General features: G+C 47.6%; 1 protein-coding gene across 4 annotated transcripts in view; it reads right to left on the reverse strand.

Moving 5' to 3' along the window:
• The window catches only part of LOC121605009 (phosphodiesterase 4D interacting protein), an 80,136-nt gene that overhangs the window by 16,304 nt on the left and 38,421 nt on the right, over positions 1 to 25,411 (reverse strand). For 2 of the 4 annotated variants that reach the window (XM_041934721.1, XM_041934722.1), the window contains exons 5-27: positions 23,480 to 23,556; positions 19,779 to 19,902; positions 19,445 to 19,605; positions 19,048 to 19,162; positions 10,589 to 10,726; positions 10,365 to 10,484; positions 10,038 to 10,130; positions 9,708 to 9,917; positions 9,465 to 9,623; positions 8,774 to 8,866; positions 8,505 to 8,642; positions 8,224 to 8,403; positions 7,908 to 8,102; positions 7,572 to 7,826; positions 7,316 to 7,481; positions 4,825 to 4,937; positions 4,274 to 4,440; positions 3,815 to 4,124; positions 3,550 to 3,718; positions 3,254 to 3,370; positions 2,234 to 2,705; positions 1,505 to 1,740; positions 1,278 to 1,326 (exon numbers count right to left, since the gene is read on the reverse strand). In XM_041934721.1, the coding sequence (XP_041790655.1) occupies positions 1,278 to 1,326; positions 1,505 to 1,740; positions 2,234 to 2,705; positions 3,254 to 3,370; positions 3,550 to 3,718; positions 3,815 to 4,124; positions 4,274 to 4,440; positions 4,825 to 4,937; positions 7,316 to 7,481; positions 7,572 to 7,826; positions 7,908 to 8,102; positions 8,224 to 8,403; positions 8,505 to 8,642; positions 8,774 to 8,866; positions 9,465 to 9,623; positions 9,708 to 9,917; positions 10,038 to 10,130; positions 10,365 to 10,484; positions 10,589 to 10,726; positions 19,048 to 19,162; positions 19,445 to 19,605; positions 19,779 to 19,902; positions 23,480 to 23,556 (3,857 nt within the window). Of the gene's footprint in view, positions 1 to 1,277; positions 1,327 to 1,504; positions 1,741 to 2,233; positions 2,706 to 3,253; positions 3,371 to 3,549; positions 3,719 to 3,814; positions 4,125 to 4,273; positions 4,441 to 4,824; positions 4,938 to 7,315; positions 7,482 to 7,571; positions 7,827 to 7,907; positions 8,103 to 8,223; positions 8,404 to 8,504; positions 8,643 to 8,773; positions 8,867 to 9,464; positions 9,624 to 9,707; positions 9,918 to 10,037; positions 10,131 to 10,364; positions 10,485 to 10,588; positions 10,727 to 12,749; positions 14,975 to 19,047; positions 19,163 to 19,444; positions 19,606 to 19,778; positions 19,903 to 23,479; positions 23,557 to 25,411 lie in introns of those variants that run through there. The other 2 variants (XM_041934720.1, XM_041934719.1) reach the window with 1 other exon arrangement.

Genomic DNA, 25,411 nt, shown 5'->3' on the forward strand with positions numbered 1-25,411 from the left:
GACCTCCCACCGTGTCGTGTTTGTGTCGCCTGATGAAGCCCAGTGTTCCCTCTCTCTTAGCTCTGTTTTTGGTCTCCTCCTGAGGGAAACGTCTGGCTCTTCAGCTGCTACATGCTCCACCAGTTTGTCTCTAACTGTGTCTGTCTGCTGTTTGCTGCTGAGCAGGCGGCAAAGTTTATCAGAAAAAACTGAGACTGAACCAGACAGTAAACGTCCCACAGAACCAAAACCAGGAGCTAAAAGAGGCTAAAACTGCACAGCTGGTGGGTTTGTCACGATGAGCAACATCTTTCACATTACACATATTTTATTAACAGTATGAAATATTGATTAGTGTAGTTTTAATGGCTTCACATTAGCTTCACCGCCGTTAAAGCAACACAATTACAGCAAATCTGTGATAAGCAGAGAAATGTTCAGCAGAACTTTTTAGTCCCTCTTGTATAACCGAGTTTGTCCTGATCTCATTTGTTCTGCCCTTTTGTTCTTCTCTTCTTTTGTCCCCTCATCATCTCCCTCTTTCTCTTTCTCTCCGTCTGCCTAATTAGCCGACCAATCGACCAGACAGTTAAGGTCCTCGCTCGGACGTCAGCTGCGCCCTGCCGGTCGTGGCAAAAATTAATGAGTTGTATGGCTTGGTAGAGGGTTGCCCGACCATGGCTGTGCCCTGCGGGGGTGTGACATCAGAGGACTTTGGGGTTTTGTAATGCAGTGACGTCAGAGCGGCTTCACTGATTTAACAAGTTGCTGAAGGGCCCGATGAGACGTCCAGCGAGCTGCAGCGAGCAGCAGGAAATACGAGCTGACGTGGTGTGTTCGAGAAAAGACGAGTAAAGAAACCTCATGAGGAGCAGAGCTCAGATAACAGACGAGTGTTTTCTCAGCAGGTAGGCCTGAAATCTGTGGTGTGAAACGTCCTTTCTGATAATATGTGGTGGTTAAAACAGTGTTCGATTCTACTCTTTCCACTTTGCTGCCACGTAACCAGATGTCGTGTTGCAGGAAGCGCGGCGTCCAGCCCACCAACACTTTTCCTGCCTCGTTAATGAACCAATTAGTTCTGCCGTTAATTATCCAGCGAGATCATCAGTCATCATTGAGTGAGCGGCTGATTATCTGCCCCGAGGAACGAACACCAGCCCGAGCGTCACACACCAATACTTTCCAACATCGACCAACATCGAGCCTGCTGTTACGACACCAGACGTTCAAACAGAGACGCGGCGCGCGCACGCGCACACACACACACACACACAGACGAGGGAACGAGCACTGACCGGATGGCGAGCAGCTCCGTCTTCTCATCTGGATCTTCAGGATGATCTCCTGTTGGAGAACAAACACTGATTTCATTCACTTCCTCAGGTTCCAACATCATTTGTTTGTCGGCTCGATGACACTTTAAATGAATCAGTCGGCCTGTTAGTTAATTAGTCTCTTGTGAGACTCCATACGCTGGCTGTGTATTACTGTGTGATGAGATTAATGAAAGCAGACGACTCACGTCCGCTGATCTTGGCGCTGACTCGCTGTGCCAGAGCGCCGCTCTGAGCCAGCTGGTCCCTGAAGCTCTGGCCCATGTAGTAGTCGATGTCGTTGGCCCTCAGCAGCTCCTCGAAGGCCTTGGTGGTGTCTCCCAGGTGCTGGGTGAGGATGTTGCACACGCCGCGACCCTCCCTCAGCCGCTGACGGAGGTGAGACAGCTCTCTGGCCTGAGCCTTGATCAGAGTGTCGAATTTACTGCAGAGAGAGAAACACGGAGATGAGCGCTACGTGTAGGAAAACTGATCTGTGAACTGATTCATGAAAACAAAACTGAAGCCCTCAGATGAACTGTTGCTGTTCATATTTATTTCTGGTTTGTGTTATTTATCTGGACCCTTGTTACGACTCCATATAAAACACGCAGGACTCCATGCAGGGTCACTTTAAAGGGGAGACTCCTGAGACCTGAATCAGCCTCTAAACTACGTTAAAGCTTCGCTGAAGCTGCTGTTTGGTCACACATGGCAAATGGGACAGCCTGTTCCCAGCCTCGTGCTCGTTAATCCCCTCTGATTGTCAGGTCAGCTGAGCTGACATAAAAACATCTGTGGTAACACTTGATTAACATGCACTGATACTGAGGAGCCTGATGGGATGTTTAATGCCTCAGTGATTAATGGATCACTGCACAGTTAGAGGCTGACATGTACTGGAAAGTCAAAGGAAAATGTAGTTTGCTGTCACCCACCCCGGCCAGGTGGCAGCCTTTCCGTCCTCGCTGACGGACTTCTTGCCTCCTTTCCTCAGTTGGTCCTCCAGCGCGTCCACGCGGGACACCAGCTCCTGCAGGCCCTTGTCTGAGTGCGGGTGACGAGGTGAAGCCAGAGGACCTCCGTCGGACGACTGCCAGCCCTCGTCATCCTCCGCCCCGCTCTGGGAGGGAGACGGCAGGAAGGACCAGTTGACCTTGCGAGGTGTGGAGGGTCCGCACTCGCTGGAGGTGGAGAGGGAGCGAAGGCGGCTCTGGAGGCCGCGGATCACCGCCTGAGAGCGGGACAGCTGGGAGCGAAGATCCTCGACGAGGCGCTGGAGGGATGACTCGTCTCCATAACCGGAGCTCTGGGTGGGGGTTTTAGTGAAGGTGGAGCTGCTGCTGTTGCTGGCAGGCCACCACTGGGAACCACAGTCCAGAGAAGTGCACATCTCCAGGTCATCAAACTCTGTGAGGGAACATTCATCAGATTCAGATTAAAACAGAAGAAAAAAGCTCCTTTCACTTCACTCTCAGTCAGCAGCTTTATTCTCACATCCATTCAGGTTGAGTGAACTAATGCAGTTCAATAATGAAATCCTGCATGAAGGCGACCGTGTTACAAGCTTTTAAACTGCCATTAATACAAAAACAGCAGAGTAGAAAGAACATAATGAGATAAAAACATATTATTGAAATAATAGTAATAATAAGAAATAAGAACAAATCATGTACAGTATATATATTAATTAAAAAGGTGTGTTTCTGCCTTCATGTTTAAAGGAAAATATAAATGTGAAATATATACACATGCTTATGTGCTGTCCTGCTCTTTGCTCCCCTCTGGTGTTTTTAACATGCTACTACAACATCAAAGCAGCGCCGGTTCCTCCAGGATATCAGGATATTGATGCTGTTTTAAATAACTGACACAAATAATAAGCTGCTTCATTTCCTTTAATTCTATGTGTAAAGTAAATGCGGAGCCGTCCAGCCGTCCACCTGCTGGAGACTTACCCGGGCTGCTCGTGTCTTCCCTCTCGGCCTCGTTCTCACTGCGGCCGCAGGTCTCGTAGCCCAGGTCCTGCAGGTCCACCTGGATCTGCTTGCTGTCCTGCTGAACTGCTGTCTCTGCTGCAGACAAACAGAAGAAGAGGAAACGCTGATGCCGGCTGTTTGTAGGTGACATCACTGGAATCCATCTTTTCTCCTCGTGAACATCAGAAAATCTGTCTCTTGCTTGTAGCGCAGATATAAATGCATTCACACATTAGTGAGACAGCATGGAGCCCTTCAGACGAGGCTTCACTCACCCAGCAGCTCCCTGTAGTCTTTGAGCTGCTCGGCCTGAGCCTGAACTGTGGCTTCGGACACCATCAGTCTCTCCCGCAGCTCTTTGCTCTTCTGCTGCAGATGAACTGTCTTCACAGAGGACACGGCGTCCTGCTGCCGCCCGGCTGACAGCGTGCTGTCCGGGCCCACCTGGATAACAAACGGGGAAGGAAGTAAAGACTTTTAGGATGGCTTTATTTTTCCAGCCAGTTTCTGAGCTTGCAGGGTCAGCACCTGTGGCTCTACCTGAGAGGATTTGGTGAACGGGTGCAGTGACTCGGGTCTGCTGGATGTCTTCTTCCTCTGCTCATCACTCGTCTGGATGCTGGTCTGACACAGAGACAGCTCGCCATCCCAGGCGTCCCACAGCTCGGAGATTTCCTCCTCCTCTTCATCTTCCTCCACCCCTTCTATGGTCACATCCAGCTCCTCCTCATCCTCATCCTCCTCTTCGCCGTCCAACACCTGCCGTTCTCCACTCAGTTGGCTGTCAGGCCCTTCAGTCAGCTGATGCTTTAAATCTCCGTTCTCAGCTTGCAGGCTGAACAGAGCTTTCCTTTAAAACAGACAAAGACAGACGTAACAAATAACATGCTGCCCTCTAGTGGCCAAAAAATGCTTCTGTGCATTCAGTGGTTGAGTCTGATGTTATCCTACATTGTTCTGAATCTCATTTATCAATTATACTTGAACTCATCGTCCTACCTCATCTGTGAGAGCGAGGAGAAGCCGGCCTTCTCCAGCTGAGCCTTCAGCTCTCCCAGTTCTCTCTCCACCGCCCTCTTCTGCTCCACCAGCTGTTTGACCTCCATCAGTCCCTGACCTTCAAACAACAGATCCTGGGACGGAGCCTTTCCTGGACCTCCAGGAGCCTGTTCAGACAGACAGAGTTGTTTCTGAATGAAGCCCCTGAAGTGCAACTGTCTATACAAACAAGGTCAAGTAAAATTCAGTAAAATTAAGTTTAGCAGCGAATTTTAATATTGAGATTTGTTTTATATATACTTTATTCAGTGCATGCTTTATATAAACTCTAAATATAAAGTCCAGAACAGGTGAATCTCTCTCAGTCATCCAATGAGAACCAGACACATAAGGGAACAGTTTCCACCAGATGCAGCTCACTAATACACAGTAAAAGTACACAACAAAATACTGCATGAACAGTAAAGACTGCACGCAGCAGTGAGTCATGTAACATGGGTCTGTAATGATGGAGGACGAGTTCATTCAGATCAAATCAAACACAGTCAGACCTTGGTGTTGGCCACAGACTGGACCCTCAGTTTGGGCTCCTCTTCATCAACGCTCTCAGTGTACTCGCTGTTCAAGTCATCGTCAGCCTCGTCTTCGTCCTCCGAGCTCAGTTCTGCAAGAAGAGAGAAAAAACATCTCAAGAACTGAGCTTCAGGTTTCTGTTTACTTCCACCGAGTGTCTCACTGTCCACACGGAGAAAACATCTGGCTGTCTCTGAAACAGCTGCTCATCCAGCTCAGATGATCGTTGACCTTCTTCACCTTCATCATCATCACTTGTAACTCAACGTCTGCTGCACCGCTGAACTTTACACTGTGCATGAGTTAAACTGATTCGATGATCGTTCTGTTGTTACACTTACTTGGTTAAAGATCAACACAACGATCACACATCGGAAGATGTGCAGGGTGATTCAGAGACACTCCTGGACCAATGGGAGGGGTGGATTTACTGTGTATAAAGTGTTTAAACAGAGCAGGATCATGTCCTGGTGATGGAGTGAGTTAAAGGCTAAAGCAGGTCTGGATCTTATTAACACGTTTTCTAGAATGACGTAATCCTCTACATTACGTCAGCACCTGGATTTGGTCTCATGTGAACGTGAACTTCAGGGCCGTAACGACCGCTGACGCTGAAGTCAAGGCCTCAGTGTCTGGGAGTTTGAGTTTTCTCAAGTTTTCTCACTGCATATATATATATTTATACAGTATTTATACTATATATTTGATATATATATGTGACTTTCAGGGAGATGAGTCAAGCATTTCTCTGTGAATTTTGATTTATCATTTAGAAAATTCTGAATACGCCTGAAAACCAGGACTGAGCTGAGCTTTTGAATGCTCAGTCTGGTGTGAGGTACGTTAGCATATAATTGTGTAGTTCGTTGCTGTGACGTTGCTCCTCTGCATCTTGACAGTGTAAAGTTTGTTTTTGGTGACTCAGTGTGTGAATGTAGGTGTTGATGATGTCACTATAGAGGCGGGGAAGTAATAAAATAACCAGTGAGTTGTTCCAACTGTACGAACCATGAAAACCTCCTAAAACCACAAATGCATGATGAAAGTGCTGCAGGTTTATTTGCTGAGTAACTCGATTACATGTTCAGGTTGTAAAATGTTTAAATAAAACGTCTGAGACAAAATGAATGTGGCTTCAGATCAATAATAAGAAAAAAACATTCACACCTCCTGTGCTCCAGCGTGGCACTCGATCATTTATCATAATATTCATTGACATTGGACCACAGAGACGGAAGTGATGGCTGCTGAATTGCACAGTCTCATAACATCACAAAAGCAAACTTGTTGTATACAGAATGATCATCACATGACGTCAGAGGAAATGTGCTCAGACTTTCCAGAATAACAAAGTGTGAGTTGGTTCAGTTTACAGCATTCAGACACAGGCTCATTCAAGCTGCTGAACATGCAAAGGCAAACATCCCCCCCACATATTAGTTATTAGATTATCACTGGCTCAAGTGACCTGATGGAAAAATACTAAACATTTACACCTTTTAACAGTAAATGATGCTTCGTATCATACAAAACAAAAAAAAGTGATGAATGAACTGATCAAATCATATTTACCTGCACTGAAACAAACAATAAAACAACACTTTCTGAACTGGCTTTACTCAGAATAATGACCGGAGGAGTTAACATGAAGAGTATTAATGTATATTTAATAATAACAATAATAATAATTATGCATGATTATATGTATAATGTGTTTTGTTTTGTTGTATTTTGGAACTAAAACACCATGATTTTGTTTTTTTAGGTTCTTCTTTCCGTCTGTACTGAACCCTCAAGAGCCTGAAAATGACCCAGAACAAAACGTCTACTGTTTTTTTTTAGCGGCATCTAGTGGTGAGACTGCAGACTGCAACCAGCTGAACACCCCGAATCCTAAATGATTCTTATTTTCAGGTGATTCTGCACTAATGAAAGCACTTCTTCCACCTCTGTCTTATTCTGCCACAGATCCTCCTGAATCTCCTCCTGAACCTCACACTCCGCTGCTTTAAGCCTTTCAACAGACGGTCAGGATAATACTGAAGCGCTGCGGCACAGACGTGGTCCAAACATTCTTCTTCTTCTCTGATTTATTTCCACTGTTCTGCTTTCTGTGCACTCCTGTTGAAAACGAAGCAGCTGTTGCAAAGATTCTGGGATTTAAAACTTAGAACTGTGAGGGTTTTTGCTTTCAAGCTGCTCGTTGAGGGATTTAAACATGTGTTATTAACTGTCTCATTCAGGAACGAGACTTTCTGTCATCGGTGTTAAGAAGCGTGCAGACCGTCATCATGTCACCATCAAACACAAAGAGGCTGAGTGTTAGTATGTTGAAGTTAAATCAGTGTGACCACCACCACCACCACCACCGCTGGACGCTCCACTCTGAACTCCACACCACAGGCATGGCTCCCTGCTGCTGGGGGAGGTGCTGTTACAGATACTGTCCCATGCTTCTCTGATGCCCACCTCCAAACTCTGGCTGCCTGCTGTTGGGCCGGTCACGGCCCAGGATGGGGCCCCTGGCCGGTGGACCGTCCTGCTGGACCAGGCTCTCCCTCAGCTCCTGAACCTCCTGGGTCAGCCGCTCCACCAGCGGGAGACCAGAGGGCTCCACCATCTGCCTCTGGAAGTCCTGCACACACACACACACACACACATTGTGGTACATGTTTTGGTGGATGTTTTTTGGATGTGGGTAAAACTCTCCCTCCCTCTCACTGACCCTGATGATCTCCTCCTTCACATGCAGTGTCCTGGTGAGGGAGTCCACTCTGGTAGCCTGACTCCTGCTCAGCTCCTGGCTCTCTCTCTCCCTCCTCAGAGCCAGACGCAGCTCCTCCTGCACGGCCTGCAGCTCCACGACCAAGTCCGGTACGGAGTCAGACCTGGACCCGACACCTGAGCTCAGCTGTCTGCGGAGCTCCTGGAGCCTCGCTGTCTGCTCGGTCATCACCTCGCCGAGCCGGCTCGCAGAGTCCTGCGGGGAGATTGTCGTCATTTTTTCCATCTATGCCTTCATACTGGACCTAAGAGCTTCTCCTGAGCTCCTCTGCTCTACCTGAATGTACTGGTCCCTGGAGCTGATGGTTCTGAGCAGATCCTGGACCTGCTCCTGATGCTCCTGGGCCTGGTGCGTCCGGTCGGACAGCACCTCCTGGAAGAGGCGGTCTTTGAGCTGGAGGCGGACCTTCAACTCCTCCAGAACGTCGCCGGGAGCTGATTGGATCTGAGCCAGCAGGGAGCAGCGCAGGTCCTACAGCCAAGAGAAGAACTATGAATCCACAACAGTGACGTCAGTAAGACGACCACCTGTACTGACTGTAATATGACTGTTTCAGTACATCCTTTTCCTTTCGGGCACTTCCTGTGTGTACCTGGGCTTCCTGCGTGCAAGCCTGCAGCGCCGCCTGCAGCTGGCTGATGATGGCGTCTCTCTCTCTTAGGCTGCGGCTCTGTCTGCCTTCACTCTCCTGCTGCTGCTGCTGGACGTTCCTCCAGGCGTCACACACCTGCTCCAGCTCCAAAGCTTTACCACGGGCCAGCACCTCCAGGCTCTGACACACACACAGACACACACACACACACACAGGTGACCATCGATGAGGAGGAGGTGTGGCGGTGAGCGGGAGGAGGCGTGTGATTCGTGTGCTCTTACAGTGATGGTCTCCTCGTTGTTGGCCAGGACGCAGCGCTGCCTCTCCAGGTCTCGTTCCTTCTCTCTGAGCAGCAGCCGAAGCCCACGGGTCTCCTCGTCTTTCTCCTCCACGCAGCGGAACTTCTCGTCCACTGCTCGCTGCGGGTCGGATGGAAAAAGTGTCAAGACAAGTCAGACAGCAGCCTGCAGCTCACAGGATGCACTGGATGAACCTTGGTGTGTGTGTGTGTGTGTGCGTGTGCGTGTGTGTGTGTGTGTGTGTTGTTTACCTCCAGAGCTCGGTCTCTCTCTTTGATTCGCTGGCGGAGTTTCTGAAGCAGAGAGTCTCTCTTCTCCTTTGGATCCTCCAGCAGCTCACAGTCCTACACATACAGTGAGTGCACATCAGTGTGTGTGTGTGTGTGTGTGTGTGTGTGTGTGTGTGTGTGTGTGTGTGTGTTGGCTCTGTCACCAGCCTTCACTTCTTCAAGGGGCAATTTTTCAAGTTTTTATAAAGTTTATCAGTTCATGGATGACTAACTGACTGCGTCATTGACTAAGAACATGTGGGGCCTGAAATGTGGTAAAAAGTGGCGTCTGGGTGGAGTGTGGTAGGCTGTTCCAGCTGTCAATCAAGTCAACACGCCTCCAAACTGTTCGACCTATTTAATGCAATAATAACCTAAAAAATGACCTCATTAGAGGAAGTGAAACCATCTGCAGAGACTCTAAATTCCTCTGGAACAAATCTGGAAGGAGTTGAGTTTTCTGAGAGCACCTAGTGGTTGAAAGAGGAACTGCAGCTTGTCACACTTACACATTGAGCTGTGGGGGTTTCTGTCTGGTATGTGCAGCATGCAAAGTATCTGCAGTGTGCATTCCTGTGATGTGTCCTCTGCATGAAGCCTGCGGGTGTTGGTGCAGGTTCATGTAAAAGCATGGGAGCAGATGTTGACTGAACACAGTTGGGGTGTGTCTGACCTCTATCAGCTGCTCTTTGGTCAGCAGGGACGTCCTCAGCTCTCTGACGGTCCTCTCTGTCTCCTCGTCCTGCCTCTGTCTCTCCTGCTCGCCGTCTCTCAGCTGTTCCTCTCTCTCCTGCAGGGCTGATCGAGCCTTCTCCAGAGCCAGCTGCAGATCCTGAACATCACCAGGTGAAGATTCAGGGACCAGGGATGCTAATAAACAATCATTATAAAACATTTAAATCCTCTTTTTCCTCACCTGGTTGTGCCTCTCTGTCTCCCTCCTGTGCTGCAGCGCCCCCTGCAGGTCTTTCTCCAGCCTCTGCAGGGCTCGGTTCAGGTCCTCCTGAGTCCTGGCCGCCTGCCGCTGGGCCCGCTGACCCGTCTGCAGCTCCAGCTGAGCCTGGAAGAGGGACGCCTGCAGAGCCAGAACCTCACCCTGACCTCGAATACTCTCAGCACCAGACACCTGCAGGTCACAGCCGGCGGGGGGACAAACACAGGAGGACAAAGAAAAGAGCGGCTGTGATTTGACTGTCCTGACAGAAGTGACTCAGAAGTCATTTCAGCATCAGTCCGGAGGACAAACCTGCAGCTGCTGCAGCTGGCTGCGGTTGGCGAGTTCTTTGAGAGAACACAGCATCTTATTCTGTTCCTCAATCACCCGACAGAGCTCTGCAGCCTGCACACACACACACACACACACACAGAAAAACACTGTTTCAACAGGAAACTGTGGACTCCTTTCACATTTGACACTTTGTGTTCAGCCTTTTCTCAGTCTGAACATATTCCCTCCTGCCTCTTTCTACTTCCTGTCTGCCCTCATGTGTTCCTTCTTCCTCTGCCTGTCTGCCTCTATCCCTCTATCCCTCTACCCCTCTACCCCTCTATCCATCCATCCATCCCTCTCTACCTGTGCCTCCTTGGAGTTGACGGCATCAGTCATGTTCTGGATGTTTCTCTCCTGTCGCTGGGCTTCCTCTTGGGCCGAACGCAGCTCCGTCTCCATCTCACCGAGTCGCTCCTGCAGCTTCTACACACACACACACACACACACACTGACCATTAGCTTTGTTCTGGATTCAGGTGGATGAAGTGTGGGTCTGCAGGTGGAGGGAGGGGGGGTTGTGTTTGTACCTGGTTCCTGGTCTCGCTCTCTCTGATCTTGGCCTGGAGCGAGTAGACCTGGTCCTGGGCCTTCTGCAGCTCGCCGACACACTGACCTGCAGCGCTCTCGTACTGGCTGAGCTGCCCCCCCTGCTCGTCAATCAGCCTCTGAAAGACGCAGGAACAGAGCAAAGGTCAACAAGAAAGAAAACACACGGTGGAGTCCTGCAAACAGGAACAGAACAAACGATCACCAGATAGATCACTGAAAGCTGATCATTCAGGGGGGGGTATTAAACTTTAGATTTAAATATCCTGTCAGCCACATGTTGTTGTTTTGAAATCATCATTAACCACAGACTGATCGGTGAACGGCTGGAATCAAACAGTGACTGTGAGCTGTTCCTGCTGTTTGGGTGATTGAGCGAAAGTGGAAAGTGATGTCAGTTCACTGTTGGATGACTTCCTGGGGAAACAGCTGTTGCCATGGCGGCATGTTGTTGACTTCCTTGTTTTTGTTTTTATGATCTGTGTAACGACGTGATGTCACTCGGCCCTCTGGGGCGCGATAAGTGTGCATCCATTTCTAAAGCTGTTTCAGCCCAACTGAAGAACAGTGAAGGAAAAAATCCACAAGAAAATCTGATTTGTTGTTTGTTTGTTTGTTTGGTGCCAGTGAAAAAAAAGCAAATTAAAAAGAGAGATTCAGCTGAGTGGATTTGATCAGGATCTGTGGATTTCCAAACTCCCTGGAAAGAAATGTCCATTCCCAAAAACACTAATTGTTAAATTGCATATTGAAAAATTTTACATTTCTGCCTGATTAAGAACTGAAAGACTTTCCAGGTCACTCTGGAAAATTTATCAAATACTATCTAAATTTTCCTTATTAATGTGTAGAAAATTCGGACTGATTACGAGTGATAAAATGCAGTTTGTTAAATAATCTGCAATTTAACTATGATAATAATTTAACCTGAAGAATTCTGCCATTAAAGCAGACTCGTCCTTTTTTTCCCTCAAAAACAGGAAAGAAAGCGGGAACGTAGAGGCTAACGCTGCTGTCGTCTACAGTTAATGTGTGACAGCTGAAACTCTGCAGTGAGGCTACAAACTGTGATTTCTGCTGAAATCTTCGGTCATCGATCCAAACATGTGACGGTGTGAGAAATGTGCGACCAAACGCGCCCGCAGCTACGACCCACATCGACATGTGAATCAATAAAGCGTGAGAAGCAGCGTGTTAAACAGGCCGATGAGAACTGGCGCAGACTTACGATCAGACGTTCGCCGGACCATCGATCGATGGTGTGACGGTATCTATAATAACTCTACTGTCAAAGCCCGAGCTCTGCTGTGCAGCCGGTGTAACAGAGCTGTGCTGTCTCCGCGGCCCCTGGCACACTGAGCCGCTTTCACACTCATCATTAACATAACAAAAGAAGTTATGAAACCGGATCGGGCCGAGCGCAGCCTTCGCACGGGCGGGCCGCACTTGGAGACTGTTTCCGTGGCAACGGAGGCGTTGCCAGGATACCGACCAGGAGGAGAATTTACGATCCCCGAGAGGGTAATCAAGGCAGCGAGAGTGTTCAGCTTCGTCAGCAGGGAAGGGGGATGAGTAAGACAGAAAGCCCGGACGGATCCGACCTCGTACGGGCTGGATGCAGGCACACAAACAAGGAATCAGCCCGTCGACCCTGGTGGATCCTGGACTGAGCCTTCATCACCCTGTCAGATTCGTTTCTTCTGCACTTTCTGAGCTGGGTATTTTCTAAAAGGATAAAAGCCTGATAATTAGACTGAAAAACCTTTTTGTCTGCTGGTGGTGATTTAGAGATCTGGACTCAGGCTAGACCTGCTTCCTGCTGCAAAAGGGTTGTCAGATGCATCTTCAGCTAATGTTCCCCTTTATTCCACTTTCTCTACCAATGCCAAGAGATGAAAAAAAAAAGCTGTGGAGGCCAAGAACTTCCTGACTTTTGGTCCCTTCTATGGGTCGGTCTCTAAATGACCTGGATCCTACATTTCCTACACTTGTCTTACACCCTGCTTGGCTGGGAAACAGTAATGAGAAAGTAATGAAAGCTTTAAATGGCCTGTTTAACTGAAAGCTACAAAATCAACACTGACTCAGCTACAGTGAGGTCAGAGTTCATCCAGGAACCAGGAACCGTGGCTCCGGATCTACCTGCTGAAAGCGGAACGGCCCACACTGAACGTAATCATCCAGCCACTGCTCCTCCATCTCTGCCAGCTCCGCCTGCAGCTCCTGCTGGGGACACGGGATCACCACCTCCGGCACAGGCCGGTGGGGGTACAGCTCGCAGTCCACTGGCCCTCCGCAGGGCGACCTCAGTCGGATGGGCTGGGGCAGAGACAGGCCTTGCTCCAGTTTGGCTTTGACCAGAACTGGGAGCTTGCTGCCACTGTGAGGCTTCACCGGCCGGTACTCCCAGCCCCTCAGGAGGCTCAGCATCGTCTCGAGCCCAGAGAGGGAGCTCTCACTTGGCGGTTTGTCCCACGGAGTGTCCCTTCTCGCTGGAGCGTCTTCTGGATCTTTCACTGGTTCTGTTTCTTCTCTTTCTTTGTGGCTCGCAGGAGGACAGCTCATGTCCACGGCGGTGTCGAGAGATTCTACAGACGATGCCGGGCTCGTACTCGTCCTGTCACACGTGGTCTTATCAGTGTCCAACACAGCTGAACTGGACTCAAAGGTGACAGTTGTAGCCTCAGAAACGCCAGAGGCTTTGGTGGGGTCCTCAGCCCCCGGAGTGGCTGCTGAGTAGCGGGTAGACGGGCCGCAGGATGTGCTTCTGCGCCCAACCCTGCGAGGAACCTTACACACCGCCTCGTAGTCAGAATCAGCAACGCGGAGAGCCGCACACCCCCTGCACCGCCTCGGCCTCTGGCCAGAGAGTGAGTCTGCTGCTGGGCACTGGAGGAGGTGGTGGTGATGGGCGTGGTGGTCCAGGGTGGCGTCCTCCTTGTCAGCCCAGGATTCATACACAGAGTAAGTCAGATCGTCCTGGATCATATCTGAGTATCTGACATCCTGCAGGGCTGACAGATCCACCACAGGTGAGTCTTCAGACCCGGCCCCGATGACCTCCACGGCGGACCCCGATGGAGCCACGTTCCCGTCCTCTGCGTTGTTCTTCCGGTACAGGCCTCCGATACACTGCCTCAGCCGGTCCTTCTCCAGCAGCAGCTTGTGGAGGCGCTCCAGAGACAGCGCCTCCACGCGGGCGATGACCGTGTCGAAGCGGTACATGCGGTCCAGCATGAAGGCGCACTTGGAGCAGGCGAACTCCCCGCGGCCGTCCCGGGCCAGCTCGTGGCCCAGAGCGTGGGACAGCAGCACCTGCAAGTTGACCTTGGCCGCCGGGTGGAAAATCCATCGGCGCTGGTTGCCGCAGAGCTCGCGGGCGCAGATCCTGCACACCTCCTTCATCTTCACCACGTCCAGCATCACAGCGGCTGCAGGGAATTAACCGCCAACAAGACAGCAGCGCTTTCAAGTCAAGTCAAGTCAAGTCAAGCTGTGAGATGTAATCACAAAAAAGTGCAAATTTATGCCTGGACGTTTGTACAGGTGAGCCCCACTCAGGTGTGAAATACAACTCTTGTACAGAGATGCTTTGAAATGTTTTGTCCCTCTTAAGCCTCCATCCTTCGTGTTTCTGTCATCTGAGTTTTAGGTTTTTTGTGTTTTAGTCTCCATCAGCTGAAGAAGAGGAGTGAAAGCTCCAGCGCAGCTACTGTCAACTGTTTCCAAGGACCAGGACGAACCTTCAGTCTCAGATCTGGACTTCTGGCTTCAGCAGCTGGGATCGTTAGAAGCTCTGGTCGAGCTGGAACTGGTCTGGATGAAGTAAAACTGGCTCACTTGATGCTGGAGATGGAGATCAGGTGAGGGAGCAGCATCAGCATCAGCATCCTCTTCTCTCTGATTCAGAGGCGCGGATGTGGTCGGATCACGCTGACACCGTGAGGAGCAGCAGTGAAGAAGACTCCAGAGCGGATGTGAGTGAATCCGTCACGGGTTACACTTTCACTTCCTCGGTGTAGACTGCAGCCTGAGCCGTCAGACCGACCCGGGCTTCATTCCCGTCGGTTTGTCCTCAGTGACCCGGCAGATAGAAACGATCCTCCGCTGACGTCGCTGCTGTTTTTGGCTTTTTAAATCAATGACGTCTCTCAATGACAGCATCTCCCCACTGCAGCAGCCGCCTCCTCCGGGACGATCCGACACGAACACGGAAAAAAAACCCCACGATCTGTCGTCGTCGACGGTTTGGATGTCTGCGGATTCACCGGAGAGGAGACCGTCCTCGGCCCGGTCCGGCTTCTCCTCACCGGCGGCGGAGGATGGAGGGATAGGCTGTCAGGGCGCGAGCCGCTTTCACACCCCGACAACAGGGCGACGTTGACAGAAAGCAAAGATCGTCGATGTGTGACAGGAGGTCTCACTCCGCAGCTTCAACTAGTCCCGTCTGCATGAAGCAGTACTTCACCTCAATATTTCCATTTCATGCAACTTTCTACTTCTGATTCACTGCTTTTCAGAGAGAAATACTGTACTTTACTTTAGACCACGTTACTTTTCACGTTTTTTTCATTCATTTTTCGACATTAAAGAAATATTTACAAGATCAATATAGCAAAAACGATGTTAATATAACAGCTGAACACTGACAGTTTTTTTTATTTATTTGTATAATTTACTCATTATTATTTAGTTATTTCTCATTGATTTTATTTTATTCCTCATTTATTTATTGTAACTATTCCAATTGCTTTCACATTCACTGTAATCACGTTTCATTCATTCGGTGAGTTACTGTGTGCAAAAACCTCGATGTTTGTTCCTGATTTATGTCAAAGAGCATGATCATCCTGCCATCATGACAACGTTTACTCGCTAATATAGTTTTTTGAAAGGACGTATAAGGACTAAGCAGCAACAGTTAAAAAAAGCTGTTCAAAACATGATGATGCATTTTGATTTCCATTCTGTATGGCCTTATCCTCGTCCTTGGATATATGTATTATGTTATATTTATGTCTGTCTATTAGTTTGTGTTTTTAAATATCTATTTTTAATGTTTTTTGTTTCCTCTAGGCTACTTTCTGTTTGTTGCATGTGATATTTGTTAATTAAGATTGACATGTGGGCGTCCCCCATGTTGCAAACACTGAATTGTGAAACTGCATCAAGAAGCAGCTCAGGTGGACTCTTTTTTCAGTGTGGGAGTGAGACCTCTGTAGCTCTCTGGACTGAACCATTTCACTGGAAATGGGGGTGTCTGAGCTCGGCCTTTAATACACCGTCTGTCTCTTTTTCAGACACATTTGGTTCCTTCAGAAACGCCCCACTGCTTAATTATCCCTTTCCTTCATTATAATTACGTTAAACCGATCAATTCTTTCCTTTAAGTAAAGACTAAACCAAATACATTTTCAACAGGATTCATTTAATTTAACAGCATTTTGAGTATTTTTCAACTGATTGTGATTTTTAAAAACAGAGCTTGGTCTGTTTTGCTGCTGTTTTCCACTTCTGATGTAAAGGAATAAAACCAGAAAACATCACTAATGTTAATTTAGTCATCGTCCAGTTTTATGATGGAGCTGATATGCTTTGACCAACGGATGCGCCTTTAAGACGCAAAATCAAAAAATTACATCCGTTTTCTGCAGATATTGTGGAAAACACAGGACATTTTCATTGGCCTATCACTTGCTTTTTCCCTTTATTTATTTATTTTTTTTAATTTCCCCTTTTATATAATTTATTTGGGATATTTTTTTTAATTGTGTTTTAATTTCTATTTTGGGGGTTTGTGTGATTGTTTATCATATTAATTATTAGTTGTGGTTCAGTTGTGTGTTATACTGATTGTACCTGATGAAACGTTTCACAGCATCAGTAAATAAAGACAATAAAATAGTGTCTCCTGTCGTCCCTCCCTCCTCACTGTGCTGCTTATTTTGTTTGCTGAAGGAAAACTGCTGCATTCAATCTCCAACTTGTGTGTGTGTGTGTGTGTGTGTGTGTGTGTTCAGGTTGTGACCTGCTTTCCATCGGCTTCATTAAATTCTCTAAATTGTCAGTGTGGAATGAGTTCATGCCTTTCCCAGGGGCACCCGGTCTGGCTCTGGCCTTCACATGCATGTCCCACAAAGAGAGGGAAGGGAGGGGGGGTGTCACTGAATCACATGACGCTTTCATGGAGCAGCAGGACGGTGCTGATGTCATTTTCCAGAGAAAACTTTCGGGATCGTTGTCCCACAGACTCACAGACAGAGTCTTCATCAGTGCTGCAGCAGCTGGATGTGCTGTTCATACAACTGTTCTCACATGTTATCTGTTTTCCTGTGTGTGTGTGTGTGTGTGTGCGTGGACCACCGCAGGACTCCCTGACTCTCCTCTGACCCTCACTGTGTCTACATTTGTCACCCTGCAAGCCTCTGGAGACACGACACCAAAACACCGATCGGCTGGAATGAGGCGCGCAATCAAAAATCAATTAATCCTAATCAGAGATAAGCACCAAGCGCTGCTGACAGACTTCAGCCGCTGTTTGTTTTCCTCAGAGTGGCAGAAATACCAAAGTGTGACAGCAGTGGATTAACGCGGACGCAGACAGAGGAGGTGTCTCCACCGATTTTCTTCTCTCAAACGTCTCGCTTGTTGGTTTTCCGAGTAAACGGCGGATTGCTTGTGCGCACGCCGCTCATGAAGCAAGTCTCTGTGTGAAGCAGCCGTCAGACGGCGAGCTGATTATAATTAAAAGTGGCGTCAGAGAAGAAAACTAAATGAGCAGGACTGTACTGTAGGTGTGAGCTGACTCTGATGAGATCGACCTGCGAGACACTGAGCGAACTAACGTTAGAGAGAGCAACACAAGCAGCAGGAAACCCGCTGCTGATGGCACCCGGGCTGGACACCAACCGGCAAAACAAGGAGACCGGTTTGTCTTAAAGAGGGTCCCCTGAAAAGATCTCATGTGTTTAAATGACCACACAGCCGATCTGTGGCCAGGTGACAGAGAGAGAGACAAAAAGGAGAGGTGGAAGAAAAATTTAAGTAAAAATAAAATGTGGAGAATATTCTAAAAACCTTGTATCTCCATTTTTAGGGATTGTCCTGCTTTAAGATTAGCTGAAGGGCAGAAGGACATGAATAAAGCTGGAACGACAGAAATACTGTATAAGGAGACAAAGAAAGAAGGGAAGAAATAGAGAAGAAAAGATGGAGTGTCAGAGGAAAAGTAGAAAAATATTTGAAAGTAAAAGTAGCAATAGCAAATTAAAATCCTGCACTGAAAAAGGAACATATTGAGCATTAAAATGTTCTCAAGGACCGAAGATTTTTAAAAATCTGGTTCATGTAAAGGATTGTTACTTCCTATCTTGTTGGAGGCTCATTCTGAGGAGTTTATCTTGTTGAAAGAACAAACAATCTGCCCAATACCCACAGCTGTAAGATAAAAGTAGTGCAGTCAAAAAAAACAATATTTGCATCTGAAATGTGGAGGAAAAACAGGAAGTCCTGTGAAGGCCTCAGTGATACATGCAGGGTCTGTCAGCCACCACTAGGTGGAGCTGCCTCTCTATGACCTGAGAGGAGGAATAAGCTGGAGTCATGAGGCGTCGTCTCACATACGAGCTTGTCTTTTAAAGGTCAATTCACCGGCAGCAGAACAAGCTGAACTCGTCAGTGTGTGCTGTTGAACACGCTCATTCACACACGGCGCTGAGCCGATGTTTTTCCTACCAGCAGCTGCGCCTCGACTCGCCGCTCGCCATCGCTCTGAGAGGAGAGACGTGAGTGATGTTACACAGCTCTCACAGCACTGAAGCTGGAAATAACAAGTCAGATGAATCTGATGTTTGTGCTAAAGAGGCGGCGATCACCCTCCGCCTCTGCTCCTCCACCTCTGCTCCTCCACCTCTGCTCCTCCGTCACATCTCAGCCTGACTTGTTATTTTCTGATTTGTTATGTGTCGTGTGGCCGGACCATAAAAATATCAGCAGCTGTATCAGGTAACGTGTGCCGTGTCTCCAGTGGAGGTGAGCTCCACAGACAGTAATCCTCACACAGGAATAAAGACGGAAGCGTGCAGGGACTGTCCCCAGCAGCCATAACGTGCACGTGTTTTCATGTTCACGGGCGCGTGCAGCTCGCCGGCTTTGCCAAGGTTCCACTGACCCACATGTGGATATAAAACCAGTTTGATATCTCGGTCAGTCGGCCTGTCGGGGGTTTGAGCCAAAACCAAAGATAGAAGTGGAGGGATGAAGGTAACCTGATGAGGAAGTCAGCCTGCAGCAGGCTCACCCTCACCTGCATCGAGCTGCTTCAGGAGAACTTTTTGACCTGATTCTTCGGTGCAGCTCTCAGATGTTTCATAAATAAAAAATACACGTGTAATTTGATATGTATAAATGTATATGCATGGACGTTTGGTGGCAAACCTACCTCAGCCTCTCGTTCTTTCTTCTTGAGAGAAGAAGAAAGACTGTGAACTTTGACCTCCAGCTCCTCGACCCGGAGACCCAGTGAATGTTTCTGCTGTGTCAGCTCCTCGATCACCCTGAGAGAGAGAACAGGAGGAGGAGGAGGACAGGTTGAGCAGATGAAAGCTGCAGTGAGCTGCTGGGGTCGGGTACAGTATGTAGGTCAGAGCTCGCGCTCTTTGTTCCAGGCAGGGGGCTGTTTCTGACGAGGCCAGTCGACACCTTCAGTGCTGATATGAACGGTGGCAGCAGACACCACCCAGAGGCAAAGACAGCAACTGAAACTATTAATTCATCCATAAAACCTGCAGAAACAATAGTGAAAAAAACGTTTTCAGTGTGAATTTCCTTGAAGTCACCTGTCTTTGTCTGCCAGGGCCTGCTGGGTGAGCGCTCCACCTGAGCCTCCACTCTCCTCCATCCTCTCCAGCATCTCTCTCTCCAGAGCCAGGCAGCGCTGAGCCTCAGAGTCCGCCAGCGAGGCCATCCGCTCGGCCTCGTCTCGCGCCAGCGAGGCCTCCTGAACACACACAGACAGGAGGACAAGCTGGAAACTGTGTGTAAAGTTGGGGCAGTGCAGACCTGCTGAAGGTTTAACATCAGCCTGTTTAACGGATCAATCAGAGCTGAGTCTTAGTGGTCTCCTGTCAGTCTCAGTCCTAAATGTGTGGATGTGTCTTCGTGTGTCTGCACCTCTTGCAGCAGCTGAACTTTGGTTTGGAGGATTTCCTGCATGTGGCTGATCTCCTCCTGCCGATCCGCCAGGCGGCGCTGCAGCTCTGCTTCGCTCTGATTGGACAGGCTCTCTGCCGTTGACCTATGGGGATGGAGTTTCAGACAAAAGTGGCTTCATTTTAAGGAAAGCTGCAAAATGAAATTAGGCAAAATAAATTTAGTTTTTTTTAATCTTTCATACTGAACCCAAAGAGGATGTCCACTCCTCAATAAGAGACCTGAATAATACATGACAGCAATAAAAACTGCTGACTTCAGAGGCAGATGGGTTTATTTCACTGGCTTCTTTTCCCTCAGAGGCAACAAACACTCATCATTTATTCATGTGTGGAGTCACTTCTATCAGGATGTCATTAAGGACACAGTCAGATATTCTTCACCTCATGTTTTCGAACTCTGTATTCCACTAATCACGTCTTGGTGAGCTACATATCAGCTCACACAGGTTGTCACAAGTTTTCTCGGATGTTGTTCTTGAATTGGTTTGATCACTGAGTCGCTCTGTCACAGTAGAACATAGAACATGTGCTTCAAATACGACACATCTGTGACACGTGTTGGCTTCAATGCTCAGCTTGAAGAGAATTCAACACGACATTATGTTTACTGTGACACAGTGACATTTGTTACTTGAGTATTTCCATTTTATGCAATTTTATGCTTCTACGCCTCTACATCAGAGGCAAATGTTGTACTTTTAATTCTCCTCCTCCTCCGATCAGCTGAAAATGCATCATCACACAGCTGAAAACAGGCTGTTTTTCTGAGATACGAGGTTCTCACAGGACAAACACATGATAATCTTATAGAATATGATGCATTGCTGTAGATTAAACCAGCCAACAGGATATAAAGTAGTTCAAATGAGCTCAAGCAGTAAAATGCAGCATCCACATTAATGCAAAGGTCCACGGTGCAGGATGCAAAGCAACAATAACAACCCCCCCCCCACTCATCACTTACGGCCCACGAGAAGTTGTGCTGGTGTGTTTATCTGCAGAGACTCTGACCTCTGCCTGTGTTTTCTGATTTTCTTTTTAATTTAGAACCAATTACAGAGACATGGCATGAAAATGAGATCATGTAATGAAACAAATTGATGCAATTTGTCCCAAACAAGTTAAAAATGTTGATGTGCTCGGAGATTTCCTTTGATCTAAAGTGGATCCAGTTTCAACGAGTGTAAAATAAAGCTTCGGGGTTTCCCTCAGGTGAAACATCCCATCATCAACTCGATCAGTCGATGACAGACTAAACGATAACTACACTCAGTAAAAATGAACAATTCATTTTATTTCAAGTGTTTTTTATGATGTAACCTGAGCTGGTCCCCCTCCACAATAAATCACCGTGGGACACCCTGGTTTTTAGAAGACCACGTGGTGACGCTGGAAGATCTGAATCCACACTGAAAACTAAGCACTTGTTTCCTGACACTTTCTCTGACTTTGCACCAAATTCAGCTGAAACACGTTTGCAGGATTTGGAGACATCCTGCAAACACCCAGAGGTAACAACACAAGACCGAAGCAGAGGGAACTTTGCCTCCAGGGGAAATGTCTCTGACCCCGCTGAGGGACCAGGGGGGGTTTATGAGCCAGTCTGTCAATCCTCCACCACTCAGCGACTCCATCAGCCAGAAGGTCACACTCAGCTTTCCCTCCTCACATCTATCAGCCGGGCTCTGTTAATAGCTTTAATGATAAACTGAGGCCAGAGAGTTTATTTATGAAGCAGCAGAGCAGAGAGAGAAAAGACCTCAGCACTGACCCCAAACCCCACCCTGACACGAACACATCCACCCTCCTCAGAGGCTAAACTCTCTGCTCCTTGTCATTACTTTAGCAGAGCGCTACATCGACTGAGCTAATTACCTCGACTGCACCGTGTAACTGAGCTAATGGTGTTTTTCCTACGTCCATCATCCACACAAACCCTCAAACCCTCAAGATAAACAGGATTTTTACATGTGCTGATTCTCTGCAACATTTTTACTGACAGGAAGTGTGGAGGAGGGTAAATAAGATGAACAAACTGACACAAATCAACACAACAATTATGATAATCTTCTCTGTGTGCACTCATACAGAGCATTATAAACGACCAATCGGCTGCTGATAAAATGCCATCAAAAAAAGGACAGTTCCTATTGGACGATCCTGCAGCACTAATGTAAGACCACCACTGTGAGCCGGTGCAGGAAGCAGTGTGACATTCATGTATCTCAGTGCAGAGAAAGGCAGTCGTTCCCTGTTCTGAACCGAGCACCTCGAGGATCAATTCACCACATTCACAACAGACAGACTCTGTCTCCTCCCTCCAGTCGTGTCCATCCACGCAGATGGTTTCATTTGTCCAGGTTTTATTTGATGTTTCTGCCTCCACAGCAACATCTCTCTCCAGAAACAAAGTCCCGGTTACTCTGGATAATCTACAGAACATATACAGGAAGTACTTCCTACAGGAGAAGCAGTCCCTCTCCAGTCCCTGTGGACAGCGAGGTCTCATATCTCTACACATGGACAAATAACAACTAGACTATCTGCGTCCTTTGGTACCAGAAAAACAACACATCCTCAGAGCTAAATGACTGAATAGGCTGATTGTCAATGGACATTTATGAGGCTTGGAGAGAACCAATGACAAGCCGGTACGATGAAGGCGGACCTTCACCCAGGCAACTACTGGGTTAGCTTTAGGCAAAGATTGTGATTTGGTTACTGTTCTGTACATGATGTAAGTCAGAATGAGTCAACCTGGGCCTTCCTGGCTGAACCTTCCTCCATAATGTAGACTTCCCTGCTCTTTATACTTCATCACCAGACCTCCTCCTTTGCTCACGTCACAGTTACTACGACCACTAGAGGTCGCTGCTGAGTAATAAACACATGGAAACATGGGTCATTATAAGCTCATTGCAAGAACAACCTATACAGCCTTTTGTCTGGTGGGGGCAGGCTCCATAAGGATCTGTTTTGTATGAACTGTCCCTTTAATAAACTCTTAAATGCTCAAACACTGCAGTGGCAGTGAAGCGTTGTTCCTGATCGTATTCTGCCGTCTGCAGACTCGATATCGTGAGTGAGGACTTAAAGCGAGACAGACAGCTGGACCACAGACAGGTGCTGCAGCTCAAATAGTTCCCGACTCAGCGACATAACGAACCACAAGACACCTCTGCCCTTTACTCTCCCTGCTCCCACACCCGCTACACCCTCCCCCTTCAAAACAAACCCTCACCCGCTCTTCACCTCCTCACCCTCACCCCCTCTTCGTCCCAGAACACAGAGCCACTTCATCCTCTTCAAAAGCTTTTCAGTGCTGAGCCCGTACATGGCATTCCTCAGAGCTTAGTCCGTGTTGTGATAGCTAGGTGAGTCTACGGGCCGGCGGGCTCGCGTGCGATGAGAGGCCGCCGGGCCCCGATGGCGCCCGGGCCCCGAAGCACCGGCGGACTCATGGGAAATAATCAAACTAGCGATGGAAAGACTGTTTTTGTACTTCTCTGTCAAAGGTGTTTCAGCAAACCTGAGCAGCACAAGCAGCTGAATACCTGACACCACCTCTGAGTACATTTTGACTGTCCTGGGGGTGAGACAGACCACAGGTGAGAGATCTGCTGGACTCATTTGGAGGTTAAAGGTCTGGTGTTTACTCACAGAGCTTTGTCCAGAAGCTGCTGTTTCTCCTCAAGTTCATTTTTCAGACTCTCCACTTCAACCTTCAGCTCGATGTTCTGCAAAGGAGATCGAACAATAAGAACGAGCAGAAAAGAGGAGAAAATCACCGTTTACTGAGCGTCTCAGTGGGACGCTCAGTGGAACAGTAAGAACATTCTGGTTCATATTTGAGATTTTATTCAATCAAAACCACAAGAACAGTAAAAACAACAGATTCACTGATAATATAGAACTAATATCATGATTAAGTGATGTTTCCAAACTTGCATATTATAATCATTTGACCTAAAACTTTAACAGTGATCACGTGAGAATATGTCAGAGTCAACTCGTTCTGCTTTCAAGAGATATTTACAGAAGAAAAGGAAAACCCTGTCAGAAGATGTTTGCATTGTGAGAAATAATCCTTCATAACTTTGACATGACAACCAAACAGCTTGAGGCACCTGTTGTTCACCTGACTCAGGTAGAGCAGAGTTAGAAAATCGTATCACACATGCAGTCTTTATGATGATGGTCAATATTTTGGTGCATCATGATAATCCAAAGGGATGATTGGTCTAATATCACAATACTGACACCATATTGACTGACTGACTTTATGAAACAGATGCAGGTGTGCAAATATTACAGTTTTCAACAAATGAACTGAGTCGATTGGATTAATCGCTGTATTAATCAGGACAAACAAATGAGAAGTGATCCAGCATGAGGAATAAATGCTCAAGCACTGATGCATTAAAATACTATTATGATGTAAGCATGAGTAATTATATGAATTTTTAGGCCATACAGTCAAACTTTCAGCTACTCTGGTTGCTAACACACTTAATGAATGAATGATGATTTAAAGACATCCTGGTATCAGCATAACAGTGCACCCACACATGTTCCAATAGAGCAAATACACAGAACAGAATAAGCAGAGGAAGCCATCGTTGTCTGGTGTCATGCTAAACCAACATGTGTCCAGTGTTATTTAATTCATCCTTAAGCAGAAAAAACATTGTTTTTCATATGGAGTTCTGCTCATACTGCAGAGAGACACATGAAGTTCCCAAGCTGCACGTGCTGACCTGTGCTTCAGGGAGCTCTGCAGGACTAAAAATAGCTGGTGGGGATATGAGCACCTGCTGTATCTCTCTTCTGCAATGTCTACCACTCTCCCCCAGCCCTCCCTGCACCCAGCAACACCTCCACTTTTAACTTCTGGCTCTGAAAGCAGCAACAAACTGGACTGGACTGGTCGTCAGCTCGCTCACGTGCAGATATCTGCCTGCAGCGATTTATTTTTCTCCGCATCAATGTGTAATTACAGTTCAGTGCTCCTGCGGTGAACTTCATGTTCAGCAGCAGGTCACATTACTGACATACTGACACACAACACAGGTGTTGCCGCTGCTGCTCTAGGACACTCACATGGTACATGTGTACATGCACGTAGTGTGCATATATGGAGCTAAACTAGCAGAGTGCGTGCACAGCGTGCAAGCATGCATGCACACAGCAGGCCCGAGGGCTCACAGGCTAACATAATGTGGGTCATTGGGTCTATAGTCACCAACACAAAACAGGTCAGACAGTTACTGCAGACATGTGGGTCTCTTTAGATGCACTGTACCACCTGTTTGTGCCCTTCGTCTGTCCTGGCAGGTAAAACAATGTATTTAAAGCTCATTGTTTTATTACTTTTTCCAATTTCACTGAGAAACCCCACATTTCTTTAAGAGCAGATGAGTTTTAACTGTTTTTCATGGAGATTTTATGTTCTTATACATTACAGAGAGGTTTCCCTCTGCCAGAAAACAGTGTTGCACAATGTTTACAGTAACTATAGCAGCTCAGAGAGTTCATCCTGTCAGCACTCGCAGCTCTCGCATGTCTGAAAAATGTTTTTTCTTCCATAAAGAA

This window comes from Chelmon rostratus, chromosome 4 (genome assembly GCF_017976325.1).
Source record: "Chelmon rostratus isolate fCheRos1 chromosome 4, fCheRos1.pri, whole genome shotgun sequence".
NCBI lineage: Eukaryota > Metazoa > Chordata > Actinopteri > Chaetodontiformes > Chaetodontidae > Chelmon > Chelmon rostratus.